Genomic DNA, 16,021 nt, shown 5'->3' on the forward strand with positions numbered 1-16,021 from the left:
CTATAATATGGTTGTATTCAAGTCCACTGTGAACAGGCTTCTTGAACCTTCCCCTTAAGTAATCCAACTTACCCAATTCCCACTACTAATGATTACTACGACTTTTTCCCATTGTACACTCATTAACCCTTATCCTCGAGGTAGCCTCTGGGCCTTGATAAGTGGTGACTACTTTGTAAAAAAGAAAAAAAAGGAATAGCTATTTATGAAAATAAAACATGTTCTAATAACAATTTTGGTTTTATTAGGAGCTTTTAGTTTCATAAACTACATTTCAAGAACTATCGCTTAGTTAATGGATCTAATTAGTTTTTTTTTAATATAAATATTTTAGAAATGATATCTCCAGTATTTTGTTTAATATTCAACAAGTTTTAAATAAATTTTTTTTTTAACTAGAACTAAAATACTAAAACATGGCGGCTTATACACCTGAAGAAGATCGGAAGTGACCTTGACAAAAACGTTGTGCAAATAACACTCAAGATGAGAACAATAGTTTGAATAATCCAAATAATATGAATAATCATTTCTCATCTAAAAAATTCAGAACTGTAATAATAATGATAATAATGATGATGATGATAATAATAAGGATAATAATGATGATGATGATCGTTCATCCTTTCTTCCGTGTTAGTGAACTTATATCCGGCTTGGCATTTTCTTAAGATGTTGTTCAGTGGCATCATGGCCATAATGAACAGTAATGGTGATAGGGAATCACCTTGGAAGATTCCTCTTTGTATATTGATTTCAGTTATGTATTGTCCGTCAGCTGTGAGTTCAAGTCTCCATCACACCAAATAATGAGGGGTAAGGAAGACCGAGGAGAGAAAGCACTAATCAGACCTCCACAAAGAAGAATGGGCCTTGGGGAGGCTTATTGCCACCCAAATTCCAGTGAAGATCAATGGTCGTCGACAACAAGAAATCAATGGTAAGCGGCTGTTGCGATAATGCAAATTAATTTACAAAGGTTGTCGAAATAGTTAGAGAGTACTGGAAATCTGGGGAGACTTGTTGTCACTCAGACTCCAAGGAACACCACAAGTTGTTCTCAAAGAACAATCTTTGACAATGGCTAGTGTGAATACTCCTAGTGAATAAATGACAATAATAATAATAATAATAATAATAATAATAATAATAATAATAATAATAGATGTAATAAAAAAGATTTACAGTTTAACACTAATGTGTCATTAGCAAAACAAAACAAAACAAAACAAACAAAAAACGCAGCTATTTTGTAAACCTTCTGAAATCCGTTGATTATGCAAACACATTTACTCATTTAAAATGTGTTTGCTTTTCCAGATTACATGCGTAATACTAACTTCATTTTAACCTAAAAAGTTCATCATGCCATATCCTTAAAAAAAAAAACAACAACAAAAAACCACGAAATCATTTTTATCGCTTGTTCACAATCACATTGACACATCGATTTTCATCGAATCACCAAAGTTAAGCAACGCTGAGCATAGCCAGAACCAGATGGATGAATATTTCAGACTACCAAGGCACTGTATGTAGGCGGAAGTGGAAGGTCAGGTCAGGTCAGTCCTCCTGCTTTTTCGATTTGTGTAGTAGTGCGCACACATTAGCAGCCATATGAAAATATTATGGAGTTTACTGAACTTCATCTCGACTGCAATCACAAAATGATGATGATGATAATTCCCAATATTTTTATCACAATCTGTCCCCACCGCAAATCTTAACATTAATCCTAATCTGAAGGCCTCAGAGTAGAAAAGACCAAATATAACATTTATATTCATCTATGTTTGCATCAGTTGTCATAAGGTCCAGACAACTTTATTAGCTACTAGACCACCTGTGGATCTGCATTTATCATATATATTATTAAATATTTAGAAATTCCAAAATGTTTTCGGTGGTTGTTCAGAATTCAAATTAATTAAAATGCAAAAGTACAGAAAAATCTTTATGATGTACATACCCGTCACTGACCAAAAAATGTCATATTCCAAAAATTATGTAAATTGATCAAGAATTTTTTTTTTTTTTTTTTTTTTTTACTAAGAAAATTAAATGCGGAAGGAAGTGCAGATGGTGTGTATCGCTCTGCCACCTTTAAAATTCGTCACTGGTTACCTCCCTCTTAACAGCCTCTTCAGAAATAGAGATCAAAATCAGCCTTGTAATGGCTACAGTTTATCATTAATCGCTAAAAATCATTAAAAAAATTATTTTCTATATTAAAAAAAAAACAAAAAACTACTTGATCAATTATTTACGTGATTTTTGGAATAGGACATATTCATTCCGTTATGGTTACGTACATCATAAAGATTTTGGGTATTTAAAAAAAAAAGGTTAAATTCTAGACAATAACCATGTTTTAATATATATTTTGGAAATTTCAAGTCGCGGCTGTTGCTGCTGTCAAACAAACATCTACATTCTGTTAGTATTGTACCTATTTACTATGCTTCCCCACGGGACAGAGTTAGACACCAGGGTCGTTTTTTAACGTGGAGAAAAGGTACAAAAACAAAAATTGCCTCAGTCGTGAAGGATTTCTCCTCCACCGAAAGAGAACAAAAAAATGAAGTGCAGCATCTGAAGAACAGATACTAACCGTTGCACATTTTACCCCCCCCCCCTCCAACATCTTTTTGACACTTGCTAGTTTCTCTGACTTATCATTTTGAAAATACAACTTTTGCTCTCAAAATTCTGTCCTTTCATTTTAGTCAATCAATCCGCATTTATTTTGTTATAGATTTTTGCCATATATTTTACATTATCGTTATGCATTCTACATCTTCTAAATAAATTGGATAAGAATTAATTTCTTATTTGTTAGAATTTTAAATTCTTGTTTTCATTGTCTCAGTTACTGTGTTATGCATCGTCCTATAAACGGATCCTATTTTATCTGGGAATTGTAACGAAAAATTGGAGCTCATCATTGGTGCTGTAACATTAGTGAAACAGTTTATTTTTTATTTTTTGAAGTGAGGAATTTTGTTTGCTGTACCAAAATTGTTTCTGACTGACTGTTACTTTTGCAAGAATCATGAGGACTATTGGTTGCATTTCTCTTTAAAGAAAAGTTTCGGTTATCTTTACGATTACTGTTTTCACTTCACTTCCGGTTGCTTCTTCGTTTTTAATTGATTTTTTTTTAACAGTATCTTTTGTTTATTAAATTTTTAGGTGAAAATATAGAATAGGTAAATAATAAATCAGAAAATCCCTTCTAAACATGGGGAGGGGCAACCAGAAGTTAAGTGGAAACAATCGTAAAAATAATCAAGGTTTCAATATTTGGTTCTGAATTCCAAATTTGAGTTGGATAGGCATAAGGATAAATGCAAGTATTACGTCTTTTCTCGCCACAAAAAAGGTTTAGTTTACGTATATTTTATTTGAATATACAATTATTACTTATGATTTTAATGCAAAAAATAATATATTTATCAGGAATAAATAGACTTTGAATTACAGATTTTTATGTTTACTTTATCAATTACTGTGTTCTTATACAGAATTAGAAGCCATTGAAATACACTTTTTCTGCCTTTCAGCAACAACAACAAAAATTAAAGCGATAACGGAAAAATAATTCAAAGCTTAAATCTTAAAAACAAAAAGATATTAAATTTGGCAGAGGAGTAAAACAGAAATAAAGAAAAGAGAAAGCTGTAACTTTTCAAAAGAAAAAAAAAAAGAAAACGAGAAAGTTGTGTGAGGAGCATAAGATCATTACAAAAAGAGGAGATGAGGAAAAGCAAGAGAGAGAGAGAGAGAGAGAGAGAGAGAGAGAGAGAGAGAGAGAGAGAGAGAGAGAGTTTTTCAATTCAATAACTGGGAGTTTAGATATTTTTCAGGAGCAGATAATCAATTACTAAGAATCAGCACTAGCAATGATCAACCAACTGTGTACTCTCTATAAAAAGAAGATTAAGAAAGAAAGTGTTTTTTTTATTGCATCTCTTTAAAATTAGAATATGGAAACATTTTTCTTGATGGTGGATCACGAAATTTCTTGCCTTACATACAAGTATTTTAACTATTACTATATCTTCTGTATCTAACATATGGACTTAGATTTTCGGATTTTCAAAGATGAATCTCAATAGAAATCCATCTAACATATCGATACTTTATTCAAACTAGCCTAGTTTTCGTTCCTGCTTTAGACTATGTTATTGGTTTAGAAAATATTTTATTTTGTATTAGTTTCTCTTTGAAAATACTTATTCTGGCTAAGAAGACTTTTCGAGTAGATACTTTTCCCTTAATCACCAAATATTCCTAAAATTAAATGAAGGAACAACATTCTCACAAATTGACCAAAGCAATCATTTTTTTTTTTTAATTTGCATACAATTGTTTCGGCCTACCACCAAGATGTCTAATGTTTAAAATGTAGGAGACATTTATTTTTTCTTAATGAGGCAATCTTCAGTGCTCCTAAAGAAAAGGTAGGTGTCCCTAAAGACAAGATAAAGAAAACAGTATTGCATTGTACATTCGTTTTATACTTTGTTTCAGTATATAAGCTATCTTTTTTATTTTCACAATAATATTTTTTATTTACATACTCTCCAATCGCGTGGTTGGAGATTATGAATATAAATAAACTCCCCCAGTATGAAAATAAATATTAAAAAAATTGAAACAAAATATAAAACAAAATATAAAATGAATACAGAATGCAACACTGTTTTATTTTCCCTGTCTGGACCTTCCTTTTCTTTGGAGCACTGAAAATAACCTCAACAAAATCAATAAATAAAATAGATACATTTTTTATTTTTATTTTTTTATTCAATTTTCACCCCAAACAAGACAGTGTGCCACTTTGAAGTAGGGAGCTACTATCGGGGAAATAAGTTGCAGGGATACTATGTAGGGAGTTGAGCAGCAAGATGTCTGGTCACATTACACTTGAACTTCTACATGTCAATACAGTTTAGAAAGCAGAATTCCAGAATGGAGTTCCGAAGTCTAACAGTTCTGAGGAAGAAACTCTTGGAGTAACAGACCTTCTTACACCTAGGGATCTCTACTGTGAAGGGGTTGGATTTAGCTGCTTGTCGGGTTTGTCGGGGTATTTATGTTGAGGAGGTACAAGTGCTTGTAGTTCGTCAGAGCATTCACCATTAAAGTACTTGTAGAACAGGCAGAGGAATGCAACATTTCGTCGTTGGGACAGAGACTGAAGCCTAGATGACAGTTCAGGACCTATCAGGTTGGCGACTCTCTTTTGAACCTTGTCCAGGAGTGAGAGACAAGTAGCAGATTCACCAGCCCAAATGTGACAACAGTACTCCATACATGGGCGAATAGTGGCCTTATAGAGGTACAGGGTACTTTCAGGTGTAAGTGGTTTTCTAGCATGGAGGAGAGAGCCCACCTTCTTCGCAGCATCCCTGGCAATGCTCTCAATGTATCTATTCCAGTTCATGTTCCCAGTGAACGTTAGGCCAAGGAGTTTAAAGGAAGTACTTTCAGGTAATGTGTTCTTCGCCAATTTGAACATTACAGATATCTTGATGATAGGAAGAAGCAATTGTATGCAAATAAAAAACTAATTTTTGGTGAATTTGTAATATATATATATATTTCCACAGTCAAATAATTTCGCAGCTCACGCAAGCCATAAACGCTAACAAACCAAAACCCAAGACTGTAATTTTCCCTCATTTGGGATCATCAGTCAAACATATTTGGACTCAGGATTTGAAACTCTGAATCTCTTGCATGTGAAGCGAGTACCCTACCATCTGAGCAACCGCGACACACACACAAGAAAGTTTATTAGATAACACATATCAAGCAAACCGCGGTGAAATCAGACTATGGAATGTAACTACTTCATCTCAAAAAAAGCTTGGATTCTCAGTGGTTGGATGACTATACCACTTGTTTAAAACTAAACTGATTAACCCAAATGAGAGCGAAACTCGATTCTTGGATTTCCAATTTGTTAGCGTTCATGGTTTGTGTGAGCTGCAATGTTGTTTGGCTGTGGAAATAATTATATCTTACATTCTGAAAATGTTAATATATATAAACAAATGACAAAAGTCTATATTCCAAATTTAATGATGTTGACCATCTTACAATTTATTCCATTTACAATTCTTGACAGTGACTGTTTCGTAGCGCAAAATCATTCATTTAATTATTATATCAATCAATCAATCTATTTTGTCCTTAACTCATCAGGAGAAATAGCAACTATCAATTCACCAAAAGAAAATATTTTTTGTTGTTGTTGGCATCCTTCCGTCTAGATAGACGATGGAGAATCGCGCCTGAAGGTTGTCATGTATGATGGCAACTGTTGCTGTGACTGAGCAGACTGATGCGAGAGCGGCAGATTATGGTGCCCTTCCCGTAGGGATACCCTTTGTCATGCTCTGCCGATGCTGCTGCTGATGCTGTCCTTTTGAACCTGACTCTCTTCTCCTCTCACTGTTCATTTTTTCTCTCCTCGCTAAGCCGGACACACTTCTTGACTTTGCCCCTCCAGGAGTCATGGTCTGAAGTGTAGGATTCAAGGTCAACAGGGTTGATGTTGCCGGATTTTAAGTCCCTTTTACACACATCCTTAAATCTGAGGAGTAGTCTACTGGTTGGTGTGCTGCCAGCTGAGAGCTCGCCATACAGGATGTCTTTGGGGATTCAGCTATCTTGCATGTGAATGACGTGCCTTAGCCAGCACAGACGTCTCTGAGAGAGGAGGGCAAAAATGCTTGGAAGATTTGCTTTGGCAAGAATGTCATTGTTCAGGACGTGGTCCTGCCATGTAATGCCTAAGATCTTTCTTAGATTTCGCATATGGAAGGCATTTAGTCTGCGCTCTAGATGCTTGTAGAGGGTCTATGTCTCACTGCATTAGAGTAAGATACTGAAGACACAGGCTTGATGCATCCTCATCTTTGTGTTTATGGTCAGCATGTTCTTACTCCACACTCTCTTTGTCAGGCAGGCCATAGTTGTTGTTGCTTTCCTGATGCGGGTGTTTAGCTCAGCATCCAGTTAGAGGTTGTTGGAAATAATGGAGCCTAGATAGGTGAAGTCGTTCACCACCTCCAGTGTGTGATCGCCAATGAATATGCAGGGGACGTTGCTGACATCTTGAGCCATGACATTTGTTTTCTTGAGGCTTATTGTCAGACCAAACTCGTTGCAAGCATGGGCGAGGCATGTAATGAGTTGTTGGAGGGCTTCCTCAGAATGGGCCGCTAATGCTGCATCATCTGCTGACAGCATTTCCCTAATGAGGGCCATGCATACTTTAGTCTTGACATGTAGACGGGCCAGGTTGAAATGGCTTCCATCTCCTCTTGTGCGAATATGGACGCCATCTTCAGTTTCATGAAAAGTGTATAGTAGCAGGAGTGAGAAAAATATGCCAAAAAGAGTTGGAGCAAGAACACAGCCCTGTTTCACACCACAGAATCGGAAAAGATTCTGCAAGTAATCCATTGAATTTGACGGAGCCCTTCATGTCTTATTGGCGTAATAAAAGATCAAATAAAAGGTAATTGCAACTTCTCTACCAATTTTCGGATTTTGTAATCATGCCCACATGTAGCTATTTCTTCTGATGAGTAAAGGCTAAACAGATTTAGTGATTCATATAATAATTAAATGAATGATTTTGTGCTACGAAACAGTCACTGTCAAGAATTGGAAATGTCAACGTAATTAAAGGAATTAATTGTAAGATAATCAACAGCATGAAATTTCGAATATAGACTTTTGTCATTTGTTATATGCTCTGTAATTATATTGAGCTTCATAAATTAAGGATTAGTATATAAAAAAAGTGAAATATATAATAATTGAAAAATTCAAATTTCCACACATATATATATATATATATATATATATATATATATATATATACACACAGTAAGTTATGAAAATCTATATGGCAATTAAACTACACAGAATATTCCACGTTTCATTCTTGTGAGAATTCGTCAGGCATGATGCATGATGCATCAGCCTGCACAAGCCTGACGAATTCTCACGAGAATGAAATACAGAATATTCTGTGCAGCTTAATTGCCATATATATTTTTATAACTTACTACCTAGCTCTGTATTAAGCGCTGTTATAGTAAATACTGATAAATTTACACATAAAATTATATCTTTGTATATTAATTTATGTGATTAAATGCAGTAATCAAATATATAAAATAAAGCTAAAAACTGTGCATTATTTTGGTGAATATTTAATAGAGTCCTGACACATTTTAGAAGCGATAATAAAATAGTGAAAGTGAGTGTGCGAGTTAAGTTGGTTTTCTGACAATTCTTTGTATTTAAAGAAAGAAAAATTTGAAGAAGGATTTTAGTTGGATTTATTTTGAACAGTTTGCAAATGAGAAAATGGAGAAGAAGAGGCATGCTTTTGTTTATTTGTTGCATAACCATGCTCGGAAAAATTCTGATTATCTGAAGACTTAAGAAAGGAAAGAAGTTCAACAAACAAACAAAAATTTCTTATGTTTTAAACATGCATTAGAAATGGGAGAAGAAAAAAAAAATGGAGGAAAATTCTGCATCCACAAGAAGAAAGAGAAAATATTGATGTGTTATGGTAACCAGTATCAAAGCTATCTTTATATGGTACTAGCTATAAAATATGCTTAAATATATTTAATTCATTCAGATTTCGTATACATTATTTTAAAGCAAATTCTCATTTGATTATTATATTGTATCCAATTTATAGTAATTATTTGAAAAATTATTAAAAAAAAACGACTTCAGTGCAATCAGCTGAAATCGAAACCAAAACATTCAGCGCTTCAATCTTAATCGTTATTGAGCCTTCGTTGTCACTGTCTAAGCTATGCTAGATGGATAAAAAAGGCTAAAAAGTAAGCAACTTTAATCCAAAAATATATATGCACAGAAGTTAGTCAATTTACTCCTGCCAAGGTCAACTCCTTTTTTTTTTTTTCATATTAACACCTTACAGGATAAAAACCAAATCAAAAGTATTTCCCAGGTCCAAATACCCTATCAAGTTTCAAGTCTGTAGACCAAATATTCAGAGAGGAGTTTGGTAGAGACGTTTTGTCAACACACAGAGACAAGGTCAGGTTTAAATATTCAAAAACATGTCTGTGTCCTAGAACGTTTTCGTCCTATATTTAGGTTTTAGCTTGGGAAAACCGGTACGAAAGTGTGAAAATTAGAAAAAAATTAAATTTGCCAGATGAAGGTCGAACGCTAGGATTACGAATATGCATGCATAACGTAGTAGCTATTTATTCATGATATAATTTTTAGCCTTGCAGCAAACATGTCTTCAGAGCTCAGTCATTAACGGCAGAGGAAAAAAGTAAACCACAAGGTAAACGTTTTGGTTTCGATTCTCGGTGATGGCGCACGAGTCATTTTTTTTTTTCAAACTTTAAATCATTACTGTATATTGGATCCAATATAATATAATAATAAATACGAAATCTGCATTAATCAAGATACCATATTTAAGTGTATTTTATGATCGGGCGATGCCGAGCGCCCTGCTAGTATATATATATTTTATTCTTTATATAAATACAATCATATCATATAATTTGCTCTTTTTGATTGACCACTATCAACGATCCTTGTTGAAATTCAATTATTCTTAATTTTTGGATATCTTCCTACCTGAAATATATAAACCTGATGAATCCTAGCATGGATGAAATGCAGAATATTCTGTGTAACTTAATTGCCATATATATTTTATAACTTACTACCTAGCTCTACCTACGTATTGAGCACTGTTGAAGTAAATACTTAAAGTTTACGTATAAATTCACACTTTTGTATATTAATATATATATATATATATTCAGTAGTGTGTAGTAATAAATAGTAGGGTCCATATAAAACTATATAAAAGTTAGATAATGTGTGTAACGTCTTTATATTAAAACTCCATCTGTCTATTTATCTTTCTCTCTTTCCTTTTCTTCTATTTTTTGCGTCTTTCTCTTGAACCATTTCTGTATTCCCCACACAACTCCTTCCTCTTTCTTGTTTTAATGTGCTTAAATGATAATAATAATGTAATTTATATATCAGAGCTATCCCTTTTAAATGTAATAGTGCGATCTCAAATTCATTGGTCTGTGACAATGCAATGCACTTCACTTTATGCAGTGGCTTCTGAAAGACTTCATCTAGCGCTTGAAATCCGCACACCGAAGTTTTTGCCTGGTAATGTGGCATGATAGAGGAAAGTGAGACATTTTCGGGAGAAAATCTGTCATTTCATGTTTTCAGATGATTTTGAAAATTCTATTTTCTGTCAACAGAATAATATTAAAATGTTGATTATGCAGCATTATATTTGGTAAGTGGCATAAATCGGTAAATCTGTGTGTGTATTTGTTTCTATTTAAAAAATCAGAAACTACATAAGATACAGTCTGAGAAACTACAAATGATACATACTTATATTTTTATTCATTTTCAAACATTGTTTATTCATTTTTCATTAATTTTTTTTTATTCATTTGTGCATTCACTTTCCTTCATTTTTTTTTTTTACTTGGGAGTCATCACTTATCAAGGCCTGAAGGCTACTCGAGAATAAGTGTCAAGGAATGTAAAGTGGTAGTGTAGTAATCGTTAATGGTGTAAATTGGGTAAACTTTGATTATTTAAGGAGATGGCCCAACAAGAACTTGTTTACATTGGATTTGAAGGCTATCATGACCAAGAAGCAGGCCAGCAGAACAATGTTCCATAGGGAAGCAGTTCTGAGAAAGAAGCTTTGTTCATGGAATATGCATCTTAGGCACATCTAGAGTGGGAGAAATCGTATATAGTGGTTGTAACTAGACGAGTTTTTGTGCAAGTTTGGCAAGGGGTGGACCATAGATTGGAGCTTAGAGGAGCACTTGCCATGAAAATAACGATAGAGCAGAGACAGGCTCTCAATGTCTTTTCTGTGGGAAAGAGATTGCAAGGAAGAGAAAAGGACATCACCTACAAGGTTTCAAAGCCAGTAATGAACTCTATCAAGGCAGGATAGGGCGCGTTGAGTAGCTCCTGTCCAGATGTAACATGTCCAACAGTACTCCATTTAAGGACGTACCTGACTCTTATACAGATAGAGGATTGCATCGGCAGTGAGATATCTACTGGAGCAGTGGAGTGATCCAACCATTTTTCCAGTGGTCTTGGTAACAGATTCATTTTCTTTCATGTCTTTTCGAATCTTATTTTTATTTTATTTATTTTTCCATACATTTTTCATTCATTTTTTTAAATTGATCATCTATATACTGATCTATGAAAAAATGAGCCTATATTTCCTAACTAACAGCTAAATAATAATTGTTACAGCTCTTGAGAATCTGGTTGCTGAATTTGTTTAAAGATATTCCATTTATTTGATCTTGGTAATTTGAGGTGAAGTATAGTTTTTTTTTTTCATATAAATAAAGAAAGGACCACAATAAACAGCAAAACAAGAATCAATTCATAATAATCATTAATTTTGAAAACAAGCAGAAAAAGTGCATGCATCAAAGACAAACCTACAAATGCAAAAGTAATAAGATTGGGAAGTGGGTAAAATATATAGAATATTTAGTCGAGCTTTTTATTTTTGGATTAATCAGAAAACTATTGTTTCAATGTCTTTCATAGTAAAATTCTTCAGAATCATAAAACTGACCTCTGATGAAATAAATGGATAATATTTCAGTTTGATTTTTATAAAAATTAGAAAGCATCATGAGAATCACACACACACACACATATATATATATATATATATATATATATATATATATATATATATATATATATTAGAACCCCGGGATACGGTGGCCCTAGGATATGTTTTTTCAGGTTACAATGTGGAATACAATGTTTCTCCAGCCCCTGGTTACGTTATTTTCCCCGCCTTACAGTGTTATTTATAATGTTATTTAATTATATACATGTGTATTATATATTATACCGTATTTTGTTACTAATTTGATTCTACTGTATATTATCATTATTATTATTATTATTATCATTATTATTATTATTATTATTATTATTATTATTATTATTATTATTATTATTATTATCGGAGACTTTATTCTTAAGACCCCTTAAGTTTGAGCTCCAAATTTTAGACATTTTTCTAGCGAGTTATTTAGTGAGTTTTGATGAAAATTGGAACAAGAATTCTAGACACAAAGTGGATACTAGTATTTTATCAGGGAGTCCTTTAGTTATTTACATTATATACAATGAAACTTCAAAGAAAATATATTTCTTTCAATAAAATTAAAGCACGCATTTTCATTTGCATACCTCTTTTCCATTGAATTCTTAATGATTTAAGCCGAAGATAATACTTAAAAATTCACAACTAACACAGATATGAGTTTTTATTCAAACACTAATATACATTACATTCAATAAAATCTCTGATATAAAATCCTATATAACATATTAGTCGAATTAGATTTTCAATCTAAAAATTTTTCCGATTTGTATGAAATTTGATGCACTGTTATTAGACGCCAATTAAGCAAGATTTCCTGAATTTCAATTTCTTCTTAAGATTCCTTAAGCTTACTTAAGGAATGAGTCGGTATAAGAGAAGTAATTCTTTGATAAAAAGTCAGTTACTGCTCTTTAGCACATGAAATGGCTGAATAAATTAATGTGCTTTTCTGTGTCAAATAATTTTATAAAATGGGTTTTCAGTAAATAATTAATATTGATTTTCAAGATATTAACGACCCCCCTCCAAAAAAACAAAAAACAAAAAACAAAACAAAAAACAAAACGATACAACAAAACAGCTTTCTTTTCATTATTATTTTTTTTTTATATATAAAAATGTATGTAACAGCTATTTGGAGTTTTGTTATTGACACCGATCCTTCTTTTAACAAAGTTATATTTTTCCCTGATTATATAACACAAGTATAAACATTCTGTCAATAATGGATTTTTTAAAAGTTAGCCCCCCCTTCCTATCATATAATCATTTCTATTGCCAAAAGAGTGTGTATATTATCTGTATGAAATTTGGAAAATTAAATTTGCAAAGTAAAAAAATCCCAGAGCAAATAATGGAATTATTTGTTGTTCTTTTTAATTACTTCTATTATTCCAGCCACAAGAAGAAGAAAAAGAGAAGAAGAAAAAATCTCTATGACTGCTACCATCACCATTACTAAGAGACAACTACTACATGTCAACGCAAGAGACGAACAACTGTTTCTATTAACAACACAACACAGTCCTGTTATTCACAATGGGGATCAAAGAACACTATGCAATGTTACAGGTTGCTTATTACCACACAACGCCACATTCAAGCAAATTTATTCCTCTGACGGGTGCTTGTTTACCTTGGTGATCTTTTCAACCACCGCATTGAAAACATTATTACATACTTACGTGTCATGGCGAAAAGAGTAAAAAAAAAAAAAAAAAAAATGAAAAATTACGAACAATGATCCAATAGCAAAATAATTACAAGTAAAAATAGAATTTATCGAATTATCGAGTTTTATCGTATGATTTAAAGTGGAAGAGTTGTACGGCCAGTTTAATATAACAAGCAAAGGGGATAACCCTTGATTTAAATTGATTTAAATTAAGGGTTCGCCATTTTTAAACACAATATATGGGAACTTCTAGCACAGCATCTACTGAATCATTTTTCGTAATTTTTGAAATTTATACTAATTTCACCATGGCACGTAAGTACGTAATAATGTTTTCACCCGAAATGCGTTAGTTTAAAAGATCACTAAGGTAAACAAGCACCCCCTGATGTTTATATGTCTATGCAACACAAACACCATATCTACAGCCCATCTAAAAATCAAACAATATTAAAATGGATAGATTTTAATCATAGTTTAAAGTGTCTAAAAACTTGCAAACTACTTGCTATTCTAATCAATATTTAAAAATATTGGAATATGTATATAAATATCAATCAAGAAAAATATTGAATTAGGGTTCAATCCTCAATAAATATTATATATATACAGCGTCATGGTAAGAAGCCTTGGTTGTCATTTGGATCGTCGGGTTTCGATCCTGGCTTGAGGTAGTTGTCTGTCTAGCCGCATTGATGAGCTGTGATACAGCGAAACAGTACTGTATTTGGATTATATATATATATATATATATATATATATAAAATATTTTTCTTTTTAAAGCAATTTATAGATTTGATAATTTTTTAAAAATCTCTTACAGCCCATATTTACAGTTTTATTTATTATTTTTTAGACAGAATAATTTGTTGTTTTGTAAAAAAAAAAAAAAAAAAAAAAAAAACATATATATATATATATATATTTGTTAAAAGAGAGATTGGTGCATCAAAATTTATTTTCTTTTGTTCACGGTGCGTCACAAACCATAATAGGCTTGGCAGCTTAAACATTGATCTTAACATTCATCACAGTATGAACAACATTGAAACATCTTTTATCAATCGTTATTGTGAATGAAGAAGACATGCTTGATTGGAAAAAGAGGGTAATGTGTAGACACAGCGGCCTAGAAAGAAAATGGTTGCTGATTTTGAGTTTTATGTAAAATGAATCCTTACTCCATGTATATATTATAAAGATAAATATTGTTGAAAATATGGTAAATTACAGATTCCACACCTTCAAGAACTGGCTATTAACTGATGCTTGGCAATTCATTGAATCATTTCACAATCGTCAGACACTTTCATGACAAATTGGAATATTGTTATTTCTTCAGTCCGCATGAAATCATTGTCATAAACATCAATTACAAGACTTTTTAGATGCATTCTAAGAATACAGTCGCCATTTTCTTTTTACCAAGTTGCACATATGTAACAAATTGTATTATGGGATTAAACTTTATATATATATATGTGCTGAGTTCGAGTTTTACAAAAAACTAAAACTGAAAAAAAAAAATCGTTATTCCACATATAAATTATAAATATAATTGTTCATAAGGAAAATTTGCTTCACTTAAAAAATAATTATTTTCATATCGGACGATGAAATCCATCTTTTGAACATTTCCATCACCAACCATCAATTGACTGCGAATAGCGGTTCAATGTACATGGTAAATTATTGCAGCATTAATTATTATGCACACCTCCATTATTATTAATTATTATTAATTATTATGCACACCGATATTTGGCAATCCATGGAAGCATTTTGAAATTGTCAGACAGTTTCATGACGAGTTAGAATATTGTTATTTCTTCACTCCGCATGAAATCATTGCCATAAGCACCATTTACAAGAATTGTTAGATGCATTCTAAAAAGTGAGTAGCCATTTTCTTTCTAGGCCGCTATGTCTACATATTACTGGGTAAAGGTATAGACAAAAGATTCAAAACAAAATCCAAATGCACAAGATCCAATATGCATGCATCAGTAATTGAAATTACTTTGCGTCCACGTTTGCCTCGGTTTCCTTTTTCTCCTTTGAGCCCTGGAAGGCCAGGTAAACCCATTTCGCCCTGGTAACAATAGAAAGCAGAAACTATAAAAAGTTAAAATTAAGAAATAGTAAGGAGAATCTTACCAGTTAACGCTGATTGTGGTTTGAATACCTCTCATGGCGGCAAGGAAAATAAAAGGGTAGAACTTTTTTGAATCTGTGGAACTGAACAAGTCGATTAAAAATCAAGCAAATTTTGTCATAAATTAGTGAAAAAAAAAATAAAACAAAAATTAAAAAAACAACAACACAGTTTTGGTATTTTAATGATTAATATTTTCATTTAAAAAATTGAAATGAAAAATTTAGACATAAATGAGGTGGGAATATGCTGTGGAATAAAGAAAATAATTAAAAAATTTGGTGAATTTGTGACAGAAATATAGAATTGTATGAGTGTAGTTTGCTTGAGGCATTGTGTTTAGTGTAAAAAGAGCTGCGTTTGAAGGCTATGACAATGAAATCTTGTAGAAAAACACCGTTGAATGTGAGACAGGTAAACAGAATGACAATATTAAAAAAAAAAAACAATT

General features: G+C 32.3%; 1 protein-coding gene across 31 annotated transcripts in view; it reads right to left on the reverse strand.

The window, feature by feature from the left end:
* Positions 1–16,021, reverse strand: part of LOC145249546 (uncharacterized) — a 517,983-nt gene that overhangs the window by 127,155 nt on the left and 374,807 nt on the right. For all 31 annotated transcript variants that reach the window (XR_013863546.1, XR_013863545.1, XM_080111217.1 and 28 more), the window contains one exon: positions 15,436–15,507. Coding sequence is in view for 29 of the 31 variants with exons in the window: in XM_080111217.1 (XP_079967343.1) it covers positions 15,436–15,507 (72 nt within the window). In the remaining 2 variants the exon portion in view is untranslated. The remainder of the gene's footprint in view (positions 1–15,435; positions 15,508–16,021) is intronic.

Source organism: Euprymna scolopes, chromosome 28, assembly GCF_053919585.1.
Source record: "Euprymna scolopes isolate OS-2025 chromosome 28, ASM5391958v1, whole genome shotgun sequence".
Classification (NCBI taxonomy): domain Eukaryota; kingdom Metazoa; phylum Mollusca; class Cephalopoda; order Sepiida; family Sepiolidae; genus Euprymna; species Euprymna scolopes.